This window comes from Mycena indigotica, assembly GCF_014461135.1.
Source record: "Mycena indigotica strain 171206Taipei chromosome Unknown Mind.scaff0007, whole genome shotgun sequence".
Lineage (NCBI taxonomy): Eukaryota > Fungi > Basidiomycota > Agaricomycetes > Agaricales > Mycenaceae > Mycena > Mycena indigotica.
In genome coordinates this window covers 2,323,437-2,336,954 of record NW_023503006.1, presented here as the reverse complement: position 1 = coordinate 2,336,954, position 13,518 = coordinate 2,323,437, and the positions used below count along the sequence as shown (strand labels likewise).

At 51.8% G+C, this 13,518-nt stretch overlaps 5 protein-coding genes across 5 annotated transcripts; 2 read left to right on the top strand and 3 right to left on the bottom strand.

Annotated features, from left to right (window-relative positions):
• Positions 1-2,144: 2,144 nt before the first annotated feature.
• On the bottom strand, positions 2,145-5,979 carry MIND_00848600 (Methyltransf-25 domain-containing protein; the record flags this gene model as incomplete). Its single annotated transcript, XM_037365150.1, has 12 exons — positions 2,145-3,304; positions 3,359-4,070; positions 4,121-4,177; positions 4,231-4,270; positions 4,325-4,366; positions 4,416-4,574; positions 4,619-4,664; positions 4,721-4,737; positions 4,786-4,866; positions 4,923-5,422; positions 5,449-5,679; positions 5,728-5,979. The coding sequence occupies 12 exons, from the start codon at positions 5,977-5,979 to the stop codon at positions 2,145-2,147; spliced, it is 3,297 nt and encodes a 1,098-aa protein (XP_037218392.1).
• A 156-nt stretch (positions 5,980-6,135) lies between these two features.
• On the bottom strand, positions 6,136-7,553 carry MIND_00848500 (uncharacterized protein; the record flags this gene model as incomplete). Its single annotated transcript, XM_037365149.1, has 4 exons — positions 6,136-6,899; positions 6,948-7,164; positions 7,216-7,406; positions 7,460-7,553. The coding sequence occupies 4 exons, from the start codon at positions 7,551-7,553 to the stop codon at positions 6,136-6,138; spliced, it is 1,266 nt and encodes a 421-aa protein (XP_037218391.1).
• A 165-nt stretch (positions 7,554-7,718) lies between these two features.
• MIND_00848400 (UBIQUITIN-CONJUGAT-2 domain-containing protein) lies at positions 7,719-9,963 on the top strand (the record flags this gene model as incomplete). Its single annotated transcript, XM_037365148.1, has 3 exons — positions 7,719-7,919; positions 7,968-8,165; positions 8,218-9,963. 3 exons carry the CDS (start codon positions 7,719-7,721, stop codon positions 9,961-9,963), a joined length of 2,145 nt encoding a protein of 714 aa, XP_037218390.1.
• A 66-nt stretch (positions 9,964-10,029) lies between these two features.
• MIND_00848300 (Hsp90 co-chaperone Cdc37g) lies at positions 10,030-11,776 on the bottom strand (the record flags this gene model as incomplete). The annotated part of the gene is made up of 6 exons (XM_037365147.1): positions 10,030-10,111; positions 10,159-10,569; positions 10,620-11,032; positions 11,084-11,576; positions 11,631-11,689; positions 11,741-11,776. The coding sequence occupies 6 exons, from the start codon at positions 11,774-11,776 to the stop codon at positions 10,030-10,032; spliced, it is 1,494 nt and encodes a 497-aa protein (XP_037218389.1).
• A 128-nt stretch (positions 11,777-11,904) lies between these two features.
• On the top strand, positions 11,905-13,515 carry MIND_00848200 (F-box domain protein; the record flags this gene model as incomplete). The annotated part of the gene is made up of 2 exons (XM_037365146.1): positions 11,905-11,991; positions 12,034-13,515. The coding sequence occupies 2 exons, from the start codon at positions 11,905-11,907 to the stop codon at positions 13,513-13,515; spliced, it is 1,569 nt and encodes a 522-aa protein (XP_037218388.1).
• Between the last annotated feature and the right edge of the window lie 3 nt (positions 13,516-13,518).

Sequence of the window (13,518 nt, the reverse complement as noted above, 5' to 3'; positions counted from 1 at the left end):
ATTTTGAGCACATGGTCATTTTGGAGAATTCGGCCTCGAGGCGGCGCGTGTGTAACGCGGGGATGAGTGTCTTGTGCTCCGAATCAGGAACTTGACTTGCCTGATGGAGTGCCGAGTCAACATCAGTGTGACGTGCTGTGACGGACGTGACGGGCTCTCTTTTAGTAGCGACCTTAAGGAGACGAACTCCCTTTTTGGACGACTTCCGCCGCGTGAGGACAACAACAGCTTGGGGTCAGACGCGCGACATACCACCAACAAACAACTCCATCTGGTACGTTCAAATCACCTACTTCCCTCCATGAACCTCATACCCTTGCCAAAGCAATGCGCAAGCGACAGCGGACTGCGCTCGATGACCTTCCGCCAGAGCCGACCGAGGACGGCAACAACTTTATTACTGACGATGTCGAATCTGGAGACGATGACGACGACGACAAGCCAAAGGGTGGTCAGAAGCAAGGTCGTCGCAAAATAAAGATCGAGTTTATCCAAGACAAGTCGCGTCGACATATCACCTTCTCTAAGCGTAAAGCTGGTGCGTCTTTTAACGCGTCCTATGTTCCATCTCTCACACTACCGGTCAGGTATCATGAAAAAGGTTTCTTCGATCTTGAATTGTTTTTGCATCCTGAATACTCGGCCTAGGCTTACGAACTTTCTACGCTTACCGGCACACAAGTGCTCCTGCTCGTCGTTTCCGAGACGGGATTGGTGTATACGTTCACCACGGCTAAGCTTCAGCCACTTGTGACGCAACCAGAAGGAAAGAATCTGATCCAAGCATGTCTTAACGCCCCCCACGGAACTCTACCATCGTCGATGCCTGTCGGCCAAAATATCGGCCGCTCTTCTGGCCCGATGGGAGGTCCAGGAGGTCCCCCGGTATCTAGCAATATGCCCGGAGGCCTCTCTATTAGCGGCGGCACAGCAAACTCTAACTCCAAGGACGATGAAGAAACGAATGACGAGGAAGATAGTCGTGCTTCAGTCGGTGCCCCTGCGTCCAACACCCGTAGTGCGACATCACCACACGCCAATGCCCCACCACCGTTGTCAATTCCGAGCGGATCACCAACGTCTCCACAGCAATCTCATCCTTCCGCGACGAGTCCAGCGCAGTATTCTGCCGGCGCCCAATACCACCATCCTTCCCATCAGCAGCACGACGGCTCAATGTCATACCCTTCTTACTCGCCAACCTCATACCAATATCCCCAAGGCAGCACATCGTCTCCACAAGGGTCTGGCCAACAACTGGGTGGTCTGGCAGCTGCTGCTGCCCAACACGGGCATTGGCCGCCGCCGCCTCAGGGCCAAGTCCAGGGAGGTAGCTATGGCGCCAGGCGATGAACTTGTACGTTGTTCTTTGCTCAGCTGTCCTTTGACAGAACCTTGGCAATAGACGTATACGATGACAACGACTGGCCAACACGACTCATAACATGCCTGTCTTTCTGTTTGCTCCCCTCCTACCTACTTTGCTTGTAACCGTATAAGTTCGTCTCTCCTCTGCTACTCTCGATCCAGTGTCTTTCTTTCATGGGGAGCTGGCTAGTACAACGATCTCTGCTGCACTGTAATCAACAAGTATTTTATGCGCGCAATTGTGTTTTTTAGGGTGCCACGTTCTTTCAGTGCTGTTACGGAACAATAGAGAGAGAACAAGGGCAGTGCAGACTTCTGAGGAGTCATCAACGCCATGAGGCCCGAAATGGTATCATATGAAACCTATTAAAGGCCTTTCCATCATTCATGAACTTCCCATCCCGTGAACACATGAGCACTAGGCTAAAAACCAACACTGACTGACAATCGGCACTCCGCAATTCACCGGCGGCAATTCCTCATATGTGGTTCTGCTGGGTGCCTTGCCGTCCATATCGGAAGTCTCCTTCCTTCTGTGGCGCGCGATCGTGGAGGTTCTTTTTCTTTTTTAATATAAATCTCTATGCAAAATAATACACAAAATGAGTCCGTAAAGCGTTACATGGTCGTTAACATTGAGATACAACACCAATAATGTGGAAATAATAAGGATAAAAAAAACACATCGACAAAACGACGGATTTCCTCTTTTGCTGCCGAGGAAGCCAAAGGAGTGCGATGTTTGCCTCCGTCGACCGTTTTGGGAAACACGACGATCAGGCTTTCCACGCCGCAAAGACACGGAAGGAACGGCTTAATCTGCCATCGGGAGGTACTGCACTCGATGAAGTCGTGCTTGACCGGCGAGAGGGAGCAGACGTGGCAGTGGTAGGTGGGTCAGGCCAAGAGCTTCGCCCTCGCGCCATCATGCTTTCAATGGTGGCATCAGTTGAGTTTCGAGACTGGTGGCTGAACGGTCGCCTCAGTTTACGCCGTTGCTGCTCCTGCCACTGGTCCCACCTCTCGCACGCCGCATTAAAGGCTTTGCGCTCTGGGGAGGGAGCCAAAGGCACGCAGGACCATGAAAAATGGTCCCTTAATGTTGACCCGATAGCCATATGGTCTTGCATATCCCTCAAGTTTAGATTAGTGGACAGATGGTGATGAAATGAAAGATCAACGTACAGGTCAAATCTCACCAGAAGCGCGTCAAAGTCCTCCCTGCTTAGTTCGAGCAGAGCCTTCTTGAAGGCGTCCACCTCTGGATCGGGTGGAAGAACGGGTATTCGAGACGATCGCGGTGTCATCTCACTGGCAAGCGAACCAGCCCGTTGGCGACCCCCCACCCGTGTGGTGGCAGTCTTCTGGTAAGACTGAACCCATTCCCACATTGACTCAGCGCACGCAACGACCTCAGCTGTCCTGAGCGCCAGATGCATATTGAGACTGCGCATGTCTATGTTTAAAGTTTGGTTGGGCAGTCGATTCCGGCTCCCACCTGTTGGGGCACGATTGGCCAAACTGGAAGGGATGCCTCCCACACTAGAACTTTCCGGAACGTCAACAGCCGGGAGTCCAGATAGTGGCCTCAGAGGAGACAGGGCGGGAAACGACGAACGCGCAGAGGGCGAGAACGCATTTGGTCGCGACTCGTCCAGCGAAATGTATCGGGATTCCCGCTTTATCAAGTCGCTAGTATGTAGCCATCGATGCTCGTCAGAAATGGGGGTCCCATCACTGAATGTGGTCATACTACGAGGGCTATTTGGGGGGGCCGCAGTAGATAACACGGATTGCCGCCTATTTGGTCGCGGAATGATCGCGTCACGTGCCCCATCTGAGTCCGTGTCATCGTCGCTGCTTGTAGGATCCTCTTCGGGATGTTGTGTTGCCGGTGGAGGGAACATCATATTGAGGGGTGGGTGGGTGCGGACATCTATTGCGATCGAATTAGCGATCAAGTTTGTGGAGCAGAAACAACTGTGTTAACCTTTGAAATAAAGACCGACCAAGTTGGCGAGCAACGAGAGCGGAGAAAGGTTGATAAACCTGGCCGCATTCATCTCGTTATAAATCTTCTCCAACAAGGAGTGATCCCTTGGGTTCAGAGGCGCTTTGGGTAAAGTGCGCAATAAAAACGGAGAGATCGCCGGCTTCGCTGTACCCCCAGCGGAGATGTTAGTTTGCGGCGCCAATATCGAAGGATGCTGGTTTGTTGACGAAACAAGGGTCGAAGTAGAATAACCTCGTGATTTTCTCTTCGGGTCAGGAGAAGCGGGTGCTGCGTGTAGCGATGCTGTCGAGGAACTTGTCGTTGGTCTAGAACTGCTAGGAGCGGAGGGTATCCGAGGTTGATATGACGAGTGACGATATGAGGTTGGATGAGCAGGAGAAGACACCAGAGTCGGCTTTGTGGACGGCGGACTCGACTCTTCTTCTATTACCTCTGCCTGGATGCTAGCGATAGGGAGTGGAGATGCGGTTCGCGGCGGAGTTGGCGGCATCGCTCCAAGACTGGTGTTGGGAGTCTCGTTAGATTTACGCGAGCCACCGGAGGTAGTTAAAATCGAGTCGTTATCCTCTTCTGCGTCTGATGTCGACGAGTTCCTTCGGGCGTAACGAATCTCAGAGAGAGTCTCCTCTTCTGAGTCTGTGTCATCGTCTGCAGGCTTGCCCGGAAAGAAAAGATCCTCTTCGATTAACTAACCCGAGGTGTCAGTCATCATACTTACCTCAGATCAGTGATACGCACCTCGAATGCGCCGCCCGGCTTCAAAATCCGTGCAATCTCCTCGAACAATCCATCCCACTAAATTCAGGCATTCAGTGTCAATGTCTGCAAGGGTAGACGCCAGTGGTTACCTTGTCCTCGGGAACGCCCAGCGCTATTCGTTTGATGTGCCTGGGCCAGTTCTTTGTTGACGGAAATCAATCAAGAATGCGGGGAAAAACTCACACGAAGTCAAACTCTTCATTGGGGAACGGAAGACCTTCCAAACTATAAACATCATCAATCAATCGCAGACGTCTGATAACGATGAGCGCACAAATTAGCTTGGACCCATGTTATCCGGGAAGCCAGCTCAGAGGCGCCGAGATTAGGGTGTAGCGGAACGACGTCGAGACCTGTGAGTGGTATGAATTCACGTGGAATAATCGCCTGCGATGTTGCGGCCCATATAACCCATACCAACGAATTGACATTGCTATACGAGAGAGTGAGCTTCTTTGGACAATCGAGTGAATGCACTGTACCCTCCAAGCTTTCCCGCAATTTAGAATCCACGTGCCAGTGCCTTTGCACCCGTTAGTCAAGACCACCGGTACCGCTCTCAATAACCGCCGGACATACCACAACCAATGTCGAGACTGTAAATGAAATGAGTATCAGCAAGGGACTTGGGTTTAGCGACGCACACTCGTGTGGGTGGCGTCTCAAAGACATGCCAGGTAACACTCTCGCATATTGTCTGACACAGCATCGTTTCCCATATGTCTCTGGAAAACAGCAAGGTCAACAAGTCGTTTCCGTTTCGGAAGGACAGACAACGTACAAATCGAGGACCTCGCGGGCATAACTTCGCGGATAAGGAACTTCGTCGCGGTTATACGCGTGGTGTTTTGCGCCAGTCACAATAGCTCGGCCACTTTCCGCCGGGCCGCCTTTGATTATGAATTGCGCGGCTCGGGCATTAATATTGCGCTTGAGCTCTTTGAGAATCGTCCGATCAGCAGTTGAAAATTTTGGATCGGATGACGACGCTTGGTCTGGGGACTGTGGTGATGGCTGGGAGACCGCGGGAGGAGGCAATTCGAGAGTGGAGAGGGTAGGAACTGTCCCGCTAGCTGACTTTGGCAATAAAGGTCGCACGGTCGATGCCGATGGAGTTTTGTGCAGGACTTTGGGAGATGATGTCGGTGATTTAGTGGGATTGGAGGGTGTAATTCGAGGTGAAGAAGCCCCGTTCACATGAGGGAAGGCTTTAGCGCCAGTACTCTTGCGTCGACGGAGAAGAGCCATGTCATGGATTGACGAGGAGATAGACGAACGCGTCTGTCAAGCCATTAAGTATTGAGAACATGATAGAAATGAGATGTGCTTGCATGACGAGGATGGTTAGTGGAGGGGTGAATGCCATTGACGACAGGTTTAGTGGGGGGTGGATCGTGCTCTGTCTCCCAGGGCAACACATCTTCTACTTTTCCCGTTGCTGTGTACTCCCATGGCAGTATATCTGCCCTCTTGCCGCCACTCGTTATTGTTTCCATCGGTTTTGCAGAAGTTGAGGGAAAGGCTTCCCATGGCGCGTCCTAGTCGTAGATAAGGCTCATAAATAGAAGAATCTTGGGTCTACACACCTGGTCGCGTGAGGGAGTCCCAGTTGCGGTTGACGGTCGTAACTTGGCTTTGGGTTTGGTCTCCCGGGCGGGATTTCGGGGCGGTCGAGGAGGTACTGTCACGGTGGATAGATTATGGTCCGAATGCCGCTTTTGGATCGTTCGAGGGGAAGGGAGAAAGGAGCCACCATCTGTTGACGCGCTGACCGGGCTTGGACTTGTGCTTGAAGGGAAAGCCCCAGAAGAAGTTGACGGGCGTCGAGCAGACGGCATGCTTGGAGATGTTGTTTGCAAGTCAAGGAAGGGCTATATGCTCTCTTTCGCCATCGTTGGGAGGAGGAACGAGTCGTGAAACCAGGCACAGTCGAGGCTGATCAAAACTTTGTGACTTATATCTCCATCCAACAAAACATTTCAATTTTTTTTTGTTCACGATCCTTCTCCCTGTAAACCGTATACCAAGCTGATAGCAACTGACGCTGCTACTTTACGTTTCTCTCCTTCGTCTTCCATGTTAGCAATCTCCGCCTTCATACCCTCCAAGGCCGACATTACCCTTGTCAAGTCAAAGGCAGCAAAGCCGTCGTTGGAATCGCTAGAAACCGCCTCTTCACGCATGGGCCCCCCAAATATCCGCGTGCTCATAGCGTCGATCTCAGCTTCAGTTGGCATGTCATCGTCTTCTTTGTCTCCCTCTTCGATTTCTCGAAGATCCAGTCCTGACCCAAGTGAAAGGTAGAGAGGACTGGAGCCGGGAAGACCCAGTCGAGCAGGCGATTCTTCAAAGTCAGAATCGGAATCGACGTCTTGATCTTTGTCCTTGTCTTGTTCCACTGGTGGCGCAGAAATGAACACTGTGAAATCGTCATCGAACCCAAACTCTTTTGCGCCTTCCGGAAATTCAGTTGATCCCAAGGCTGTTGGTGATACAGACATGGAATCTGCCGCAGTGCGCCATGGGTCGTCGCGAGCATTACTGTCGTTATTGGTGTCTTCTTCAAGCCAACGAGTGAGCTCCGCTATCTCCTCTTGTCGACTTCGGCTAGCCCCAAGGTCAGGCATCTCATCTTGAGTGGTATCCGCCCAATCAAAGTCTTGGTGAAGTCGAGTTGTTGAAACTCGGGACCGTGTCTGCATCGACGGCCACATAATCGTGCTGAGTGCATCATACACACGAGGAAGGCCCGGTATGCCTGATCAACAACATTTCATCAGGTAAATTTATTCCAAGTTATTCACACCTTCGGCAAAGGGGGAGTGAGGGGATTCTTCATTGGAGCCATCGATGAACTCGAAGCCATTGGATGACAGAAACTCGTCAATGTCTGCGTCGTCTTGTTGCTCATCCTCGGCATCGACTGGGATGTCGCTTGACGGAGCGACACGAACGGCAAGCGAAACCTCTGGCTCGTAGCCAGCCATGTCGCCAGCGAATCGTTGGATATGATGCTGGTACGCCTGAGTGCGACAACCTTGGCTCTAGCGAAGAACACGCGAATAACGCCTCACCTCCCCTTTAGGCCAAACAAATATCACAGCAGGTACATTTCGCACATGATGCGGCGCCAATCCGCTAACAGTGTGGGCTTGAAAGTGAACGTCGGCCGAGTAATACCTGTTGGATATCGTCCACCGGATTCGACAGCTCTCTCCTAAACCAGACCGAACTATCTCAGCATCCGATGGTGTTGCTTTAATTCCTGGCCCGATGTCAACAGCCGTTGGAATAAGAAAGAAGTAATTGGTTGCGGACGGTCAACAAGGTCGATTGCACAGCGAAGAGTAGATGATACAGTGAGAATACGACATGTAGAGCTTTCAAGGTCGTGGTTGCTTGAAGAGGACATTCAAATCATCTGATTTTGATGCCGTATTCCTTCCACTCAATGCTTGACACTCCCTGTCGACGACTGAGTCGACTCCCGAGCACAAGTCATAGCGTATACCCCTTGTCTTGATGACTGTGAACCGGCAGCCGCATATCAAGTCACCCAAGGCCTACATAAAGGAGGATGTTTGGGGACCCTCAACCCATGGCACTTTCTGCCCGCTTGTATCGAGACCTTGCTGAGCTCCATGAATCGACATATCCCGGCGTAGACGTCTTCTTCGATGACGCCAACATCCACAAATTCTGTCTCGTTCTTACGCCTCCCAGTGGCCCATGGAAGAACATGTCTTTCCATTTCAGCGTCGAGCTATTAGCGGACTGGGTGCGCCATTTTGCCGTATCTGTTGGCGCAAACTGATGGTTGTTGTAGCCTGCCAGTCCGCCCCAGGTTTCATGCAGTGTCTCTGGGATTAACCATCCGAATCTTTTCGATAGTTATATCTGCTGCGACCTCCTCAAGCGGGAGTGGGAAATTAACCGCCATGACGGATATACGGGAGGGTACAGCCCAGCGTTGACGCTGCGCGGCCTATTCCTCCAATTTTTAACCTTCTTCAGCTCGACCACCGTATGTGTTTACATCATCCGCTTGGAGCATCACTGAAATTAGACTATGAAAGGTCGAGCAAGACTATGGCGGTCCCCCAAGGTACATCGGCAATTATTCGTGCGTCTGGTTCGCGCGAGAATCTCATCTTCGAGGCGGTCAACTTCCTGTTCGCGGCAACACTCATGTTCCTGGTAGCCTCTTCTCAGCCGCGACGCAAGGTCCGCTGAAGGAGGAGTGGGAAAAGGACAAGCGCCCTATAATAATCCTTCAAAGTGAGCTGACAGAGGTCGGCCCACTCTCCCAAACCACCAAGTCTCCCCGCGCCGGCAAAGACAGGTTAATACGTTTTGAAGAGAAAGATCCAAACTGGACGCGAACTCTCAAACGGATCAGCCAGTGGACTTGCCCATGCTGCCCATATGGTTCCTCTGCGTTTCCCCATTCTGTGCCAATCGCTTCCTCTCCGGCCAATTCTCCAAAACCTGCACGTTCACCGCTTATGGTACCACCCTCTGTCTGCCAACTCGACAAAGTTGACGACGATGCGCTGTACACGATCGCCTGCAGTCTCCCATCTGAAACAGTGATTAACTTCTCTGTTGCTTATCCTCGCCTGGACGCAATCGTTCGGTCAACGCATATACTTCTCCAACGAGAGCTTCGTTGTTTCTTCCTCCGCACCCCACTGATCGACTCGGTTCTTGGTATCGGCATCTCACTTGACCCACGCTCTCGGGCCCTTGCTTCGGACTTCGACTGGCTCAGCCGTCGTGCATTTTCCGAGTTCGGCGTTCGGTTAAGCGTCGAGAAACGTGCTTTCGATTTCTTTCTCCCCCTCGCCTTTTCGCCTCAACATTTCCAGCGTGTGTATCCGCACATCTGGTCCAGTTTGGAACATATCGACAAAGAAGTGAGAAAGGCCGAACAGAAAATGAGCAAAAACCCGCGACACCGTGCCGGTGGGCTTCCACGTCGGCAGGATACGATTTCCGCCGTCTATCGGCTGATGAACAATATTGTCGTCTCTCTCATGCGCAATTGCGACGACGCCTTGGACACCAAAAAGGCAGGCAAGTCGCTTCTCCATGCGTCAGAAAAGGCGGTCATCGCATACTGTCATCTCTTCCATCTGCTCATCAGCCTTTCTCGCACGGACCCAGTGATTCTGCGTGACGCTACAGAACGGCTGCGAGGGTTCATTCAGCGGAAGGACCTCAGAGTGAAGACCCGCTTCCCCGATCTCGGCGAACTCATCATCCTCATTATGCTCGTCATCTGCTGTCCACCCCAAAACTCGAATGCCCCAATCAAATGGGCTGACCTGGCAGGACCCTTCCTTGAAGAGGCAATCACAAGGAATGTGCGGTGGATTCTGAAGGACGCGCCGGAGCTGGAGGTTCTGGAAGAAGGCGCCAGTGACTATCGGCTTAAGGAAACCTTCACCCGTTCAAAGACCAGTCTAAGGCTGATCATGTTCCAAATCACCTTCCTCGACTTGTTTTTCCGTGCTTATGCTTCCAATCTGCGGCGTCTGGACGATAACTACGGGTTCCCTGACAAGAAACTGCCAGAGACGATGGTCGAGGAAATCAAGGCAATCTACGCAATCGATACCTGGCCGGCATTCTTCACCAGGGTAAAATTTGCCAAGGGTATTGCGTTTGGACGCGCTCGCTTCTCAGAGATGTTACGGGATGCGGTGGTTTTGAGTGGCGAAAGGCGATACCATACGCCAGCTCCCCACTTCCAGATGATTCAGCTTCGGAAACGAAGACAGTTGGTGGAGGAAGCTAACAAATCAAAAAGTATTATGTAATACCCAAAAATAATAATATACAATTGCAAAAAATGTTGTTCAAAGCAGATGCAAGTAAATGGACGTTTAATCAACCTCGGGGTCGTCTAGTGGAGGAAGCCCAGCAGCGGCTCGCCCCGCAGGAGTCTCGTCGCGCACTCCGCTTTCACTAATTTTGTGATCAACTCCAATCAAGTAGAAGAGGGAGAGACGAACCTGAACGGAATGATACCTGACATATCTAACCGTTGAAGAATGTCTTCCGCTTCTTCAACCTCCATTGCACCAAGGACCTTGTTGACTTCGCTCAATTGCTCCGTCTGAAGTGCCTTTTGCAAGTTCTCGGGGAGCCCCTCAAATATATCCCATCGAAACTGTAACGCTTTGCGGACTTCTTCGATGTCCATATCCTCCATACCCTCACCAAGAACGAGCTCCTTCGGAGGTGGTCCAGTAGGTACGTTAAACGAAATGTCATTCTCGTTGTCAGTCGCAAGCATGATGGTCTCGCGCCCACCAGCTTTGGCTTCTTCCTGGTTGATCTTGACGCGATTGGTCAGATGGGCGTATGTCTTCTCGACGTCGTCGAGGAAGACCATTTCCGCACGCTTATCGCCGGCGATCATCCTAGAAAATCCGCATTCAGTTGGAATATTAGTCAGATCCCCGTAACCCACTTCTTGAAGAAGACTGCCAGACCATCAACACCGATTTTGTCACCGTATTGCAGAAGCAAGCTTTGGTGGACACATTGTTTCGCATATTTGGGCTTGCCGTCATACTGCGCCTTGAACGCTGCGCCGAGAAGAGCATCCGACGCCCCAGGTACGACCACATCTCGGTGTTGCTGGATGAAACGGAATGATTGCTCGAAACCCTTGATCGGAATTCGAGAAAATGCCTCGAGAGAGGGAGTCAGGTTTGCAATATCATCCTCTTCCGCCTCCTCATCTTGTTGTTCCTCCGCGACTTTCTCTGCTGGCGCGTTGATCACCTCAAACTCTGTCGTCTTTTTTGTTGTCTTTTTCGCTGGGGGATCGAGTTTGGCTGCAATGGGAAGTGGTTCTGGCGCTGGTTTCGCAGGGACATACTGAGAGTGTGGTCTAAATATTTGACTAGATTTCAACGGTGACACACACACCTTGTTCGAAAAGCCGTCATGGAGGTCGTCGCTGGTGATATGCTTCTTCTGCTCTTTTATCTCCGCTGCCACCGTCTTTTCGTCTTCGTCGATTGTCTGTTTGAGCTGTACAGCATGTTCTGCAATGCCCTCTGTTAATAACTTGCCCAACCGGTCCTCTCGTTCATCCGCAGAGACATTTGCTTCTTTCACAGCCGTCTTAGCTGCGCCGGAGACTTGGTGTAATAAGGAGAGCAACATGCCGTCGTAGGTCTGCTCAAGCTTTGTCGGATCGTTTCCGGGCGGAGAGTCCTTCGACGGGTTCCTCTCCAGCTGCTCAACAAGCGAACTGAAGTAGACAGTCCGTGGTTTATCAAGCGTGCCCGACTTGAGAGTCGCCGCAACCTCTTGCACTCTCGGAAGAAGGATGTTGTTGCAGGCGATTTGGGCTTGGAGCTGCGCGATTTTGTACTTGCGCGCCTCCCGCTTCTCGTGAATATCGCGTTGTTTCCATCTAACAAGACATTTCAATATCGGATGAGAGATCGGTTACTTTGAGAGAGTCTACCGAATGAGCGACTTAGTGTCGACGTTTGGGTGCTCCTCGATGTCTGAGTCGTCCGAAAGCTGGAAATCTTGAGCTCAATGCGACGATCAACAAAGGACAGTGGGGTCAACCTCGAGCTGGTCCCATTTGCTGTAGTTGAGAGGCATGGTGGAGCAGTAGAAAGAGATGTAGGAACCTTCTGGAACACGCTCGTAATAGCTGTGGGGAGCGCGTCTAGGCTGATCAGCGATGTTTGGTCCGGCGGCGGCAGCCAAACAACGCGTCTTAACTTTTGATGTCAACTTGGACTGACCACCTCAAACGCGCCAGGGCGCTGGTAAAGGCCTCCAAGCATCCAAAAGCGCTCAGGGAGCTTGAAAAGGTCAGCATGACGCGCAATTGGCTTTGCTGAACTGTGTTTCAGGCCTTGGCCGCTGGTGGGGATCGCGAAACGAGTGTTTACGAATGTCGTTCAGGAATCTACGAAGGACAGAACAAATACAAGAGTGCCCTCATAGATGCCAAAGCTATCATCCAACTCGCTCCAGCACGGTGGCAAGGATATGCACGCGCTGCTCGACTCTTCCTTCAGGTCCGCAAACTCGAAGAGGCGACGCGGATGGCCGACATGGCTCTCACACGCTTGGACGGGAAGGATGCCGCTGCCCAAAGGGAAGCTCTGGCGCAAATAAAATCAGAAGCAGAGCGCTACCGTCGCCAAACCATGAACCATTTCGTCAATCTCCCCGTTGAACTTATGGCCATCATTTTCGAGCTAGTGACGCTGGACTGGCCACATCAACAGGGCTTCATTCTGGGGGGCGTCTGCAGACACTGGCGCAACGTTGCACTCGGGACACCGCGGCTTTGGTCAACAATCATGGTAAACAAGACGAAGGATGTTCGGAGAGCTCAACGTGGCCTGGAACGAGCAAAGGGAATAGTCGATCGCCTTGTATTGGGTCCATTTGACCAACGAACCACCTCTTTAAAGCTCGAAAGCGTACGTTGGGACCGTCTTCGCGTGTGCTCACTCGAAAGCAACGACATCACACCGTTCATCGGAGGAAAGTCTCGCCTCGGTCGGCTTTCTAACCTGGAACAGCTGGACATCAGTCATACCGAAAAAAGCTGTGACCACATACTCGTAGTTCCAGTCTCAAGACTGAAACTCGACTCCGCGTCGTTCACGTGGAGCGTGTTATGTGCCCAACAGAACTACTTGACATCTCTGGAAGTCGAGTCCCCTACATTTATCCCAACGGTCGAAGAAATCTGGCTTCTGCTCGAGACAAATCCTCTCCTCGAAACTTTCGCGGTCGCCCTGAATCGTGTGCACCATCAAACAATACCTGAATTGCCCCCACTTGTGATGTCAAACCTACACACTCTACGGTTAGATCGTACACCATGGCTGGGTTACTTTCTCTACTCGGTGACAATGCCGTCCCTCCAAAGTCTGCAGTTCTGCAACACGCAGCTGATGGAGCTCGGCCTTCTTGCACAGAAACAACCCCGGCTGCAGCATTTATGCATCAACAACATATTCTTCCCTGGTAGAGAGCTTGTCCAGCTGCTTCACAGCTGTCCGGCGCTCCACACTCTCGAGCTCCAATGCCTATCGGAGATGGACCCCGTCATCAATGCCCTCGCGAACCCCAGGCTGTCCCTGTGCCCAGCCCTCACTACCTTGGATGTCTCGAACGGTGGAGTAAAAACCGTGCCTCTCCTCCGATTATTGGAAGCTCGGAATGGAGAAGCAAATGCCGACGTTGCTAGGATTCGACACCTTAAGGCGGACCGTTGTCTGTTTATCGAAGCTAAAGCAGTTCCGTGGATCAGAACACAAGTCGAGACGTTCAGTTGTGTGTACTTGGACAGGAAAGCGGCAAGTTGGAAACGATAAAAT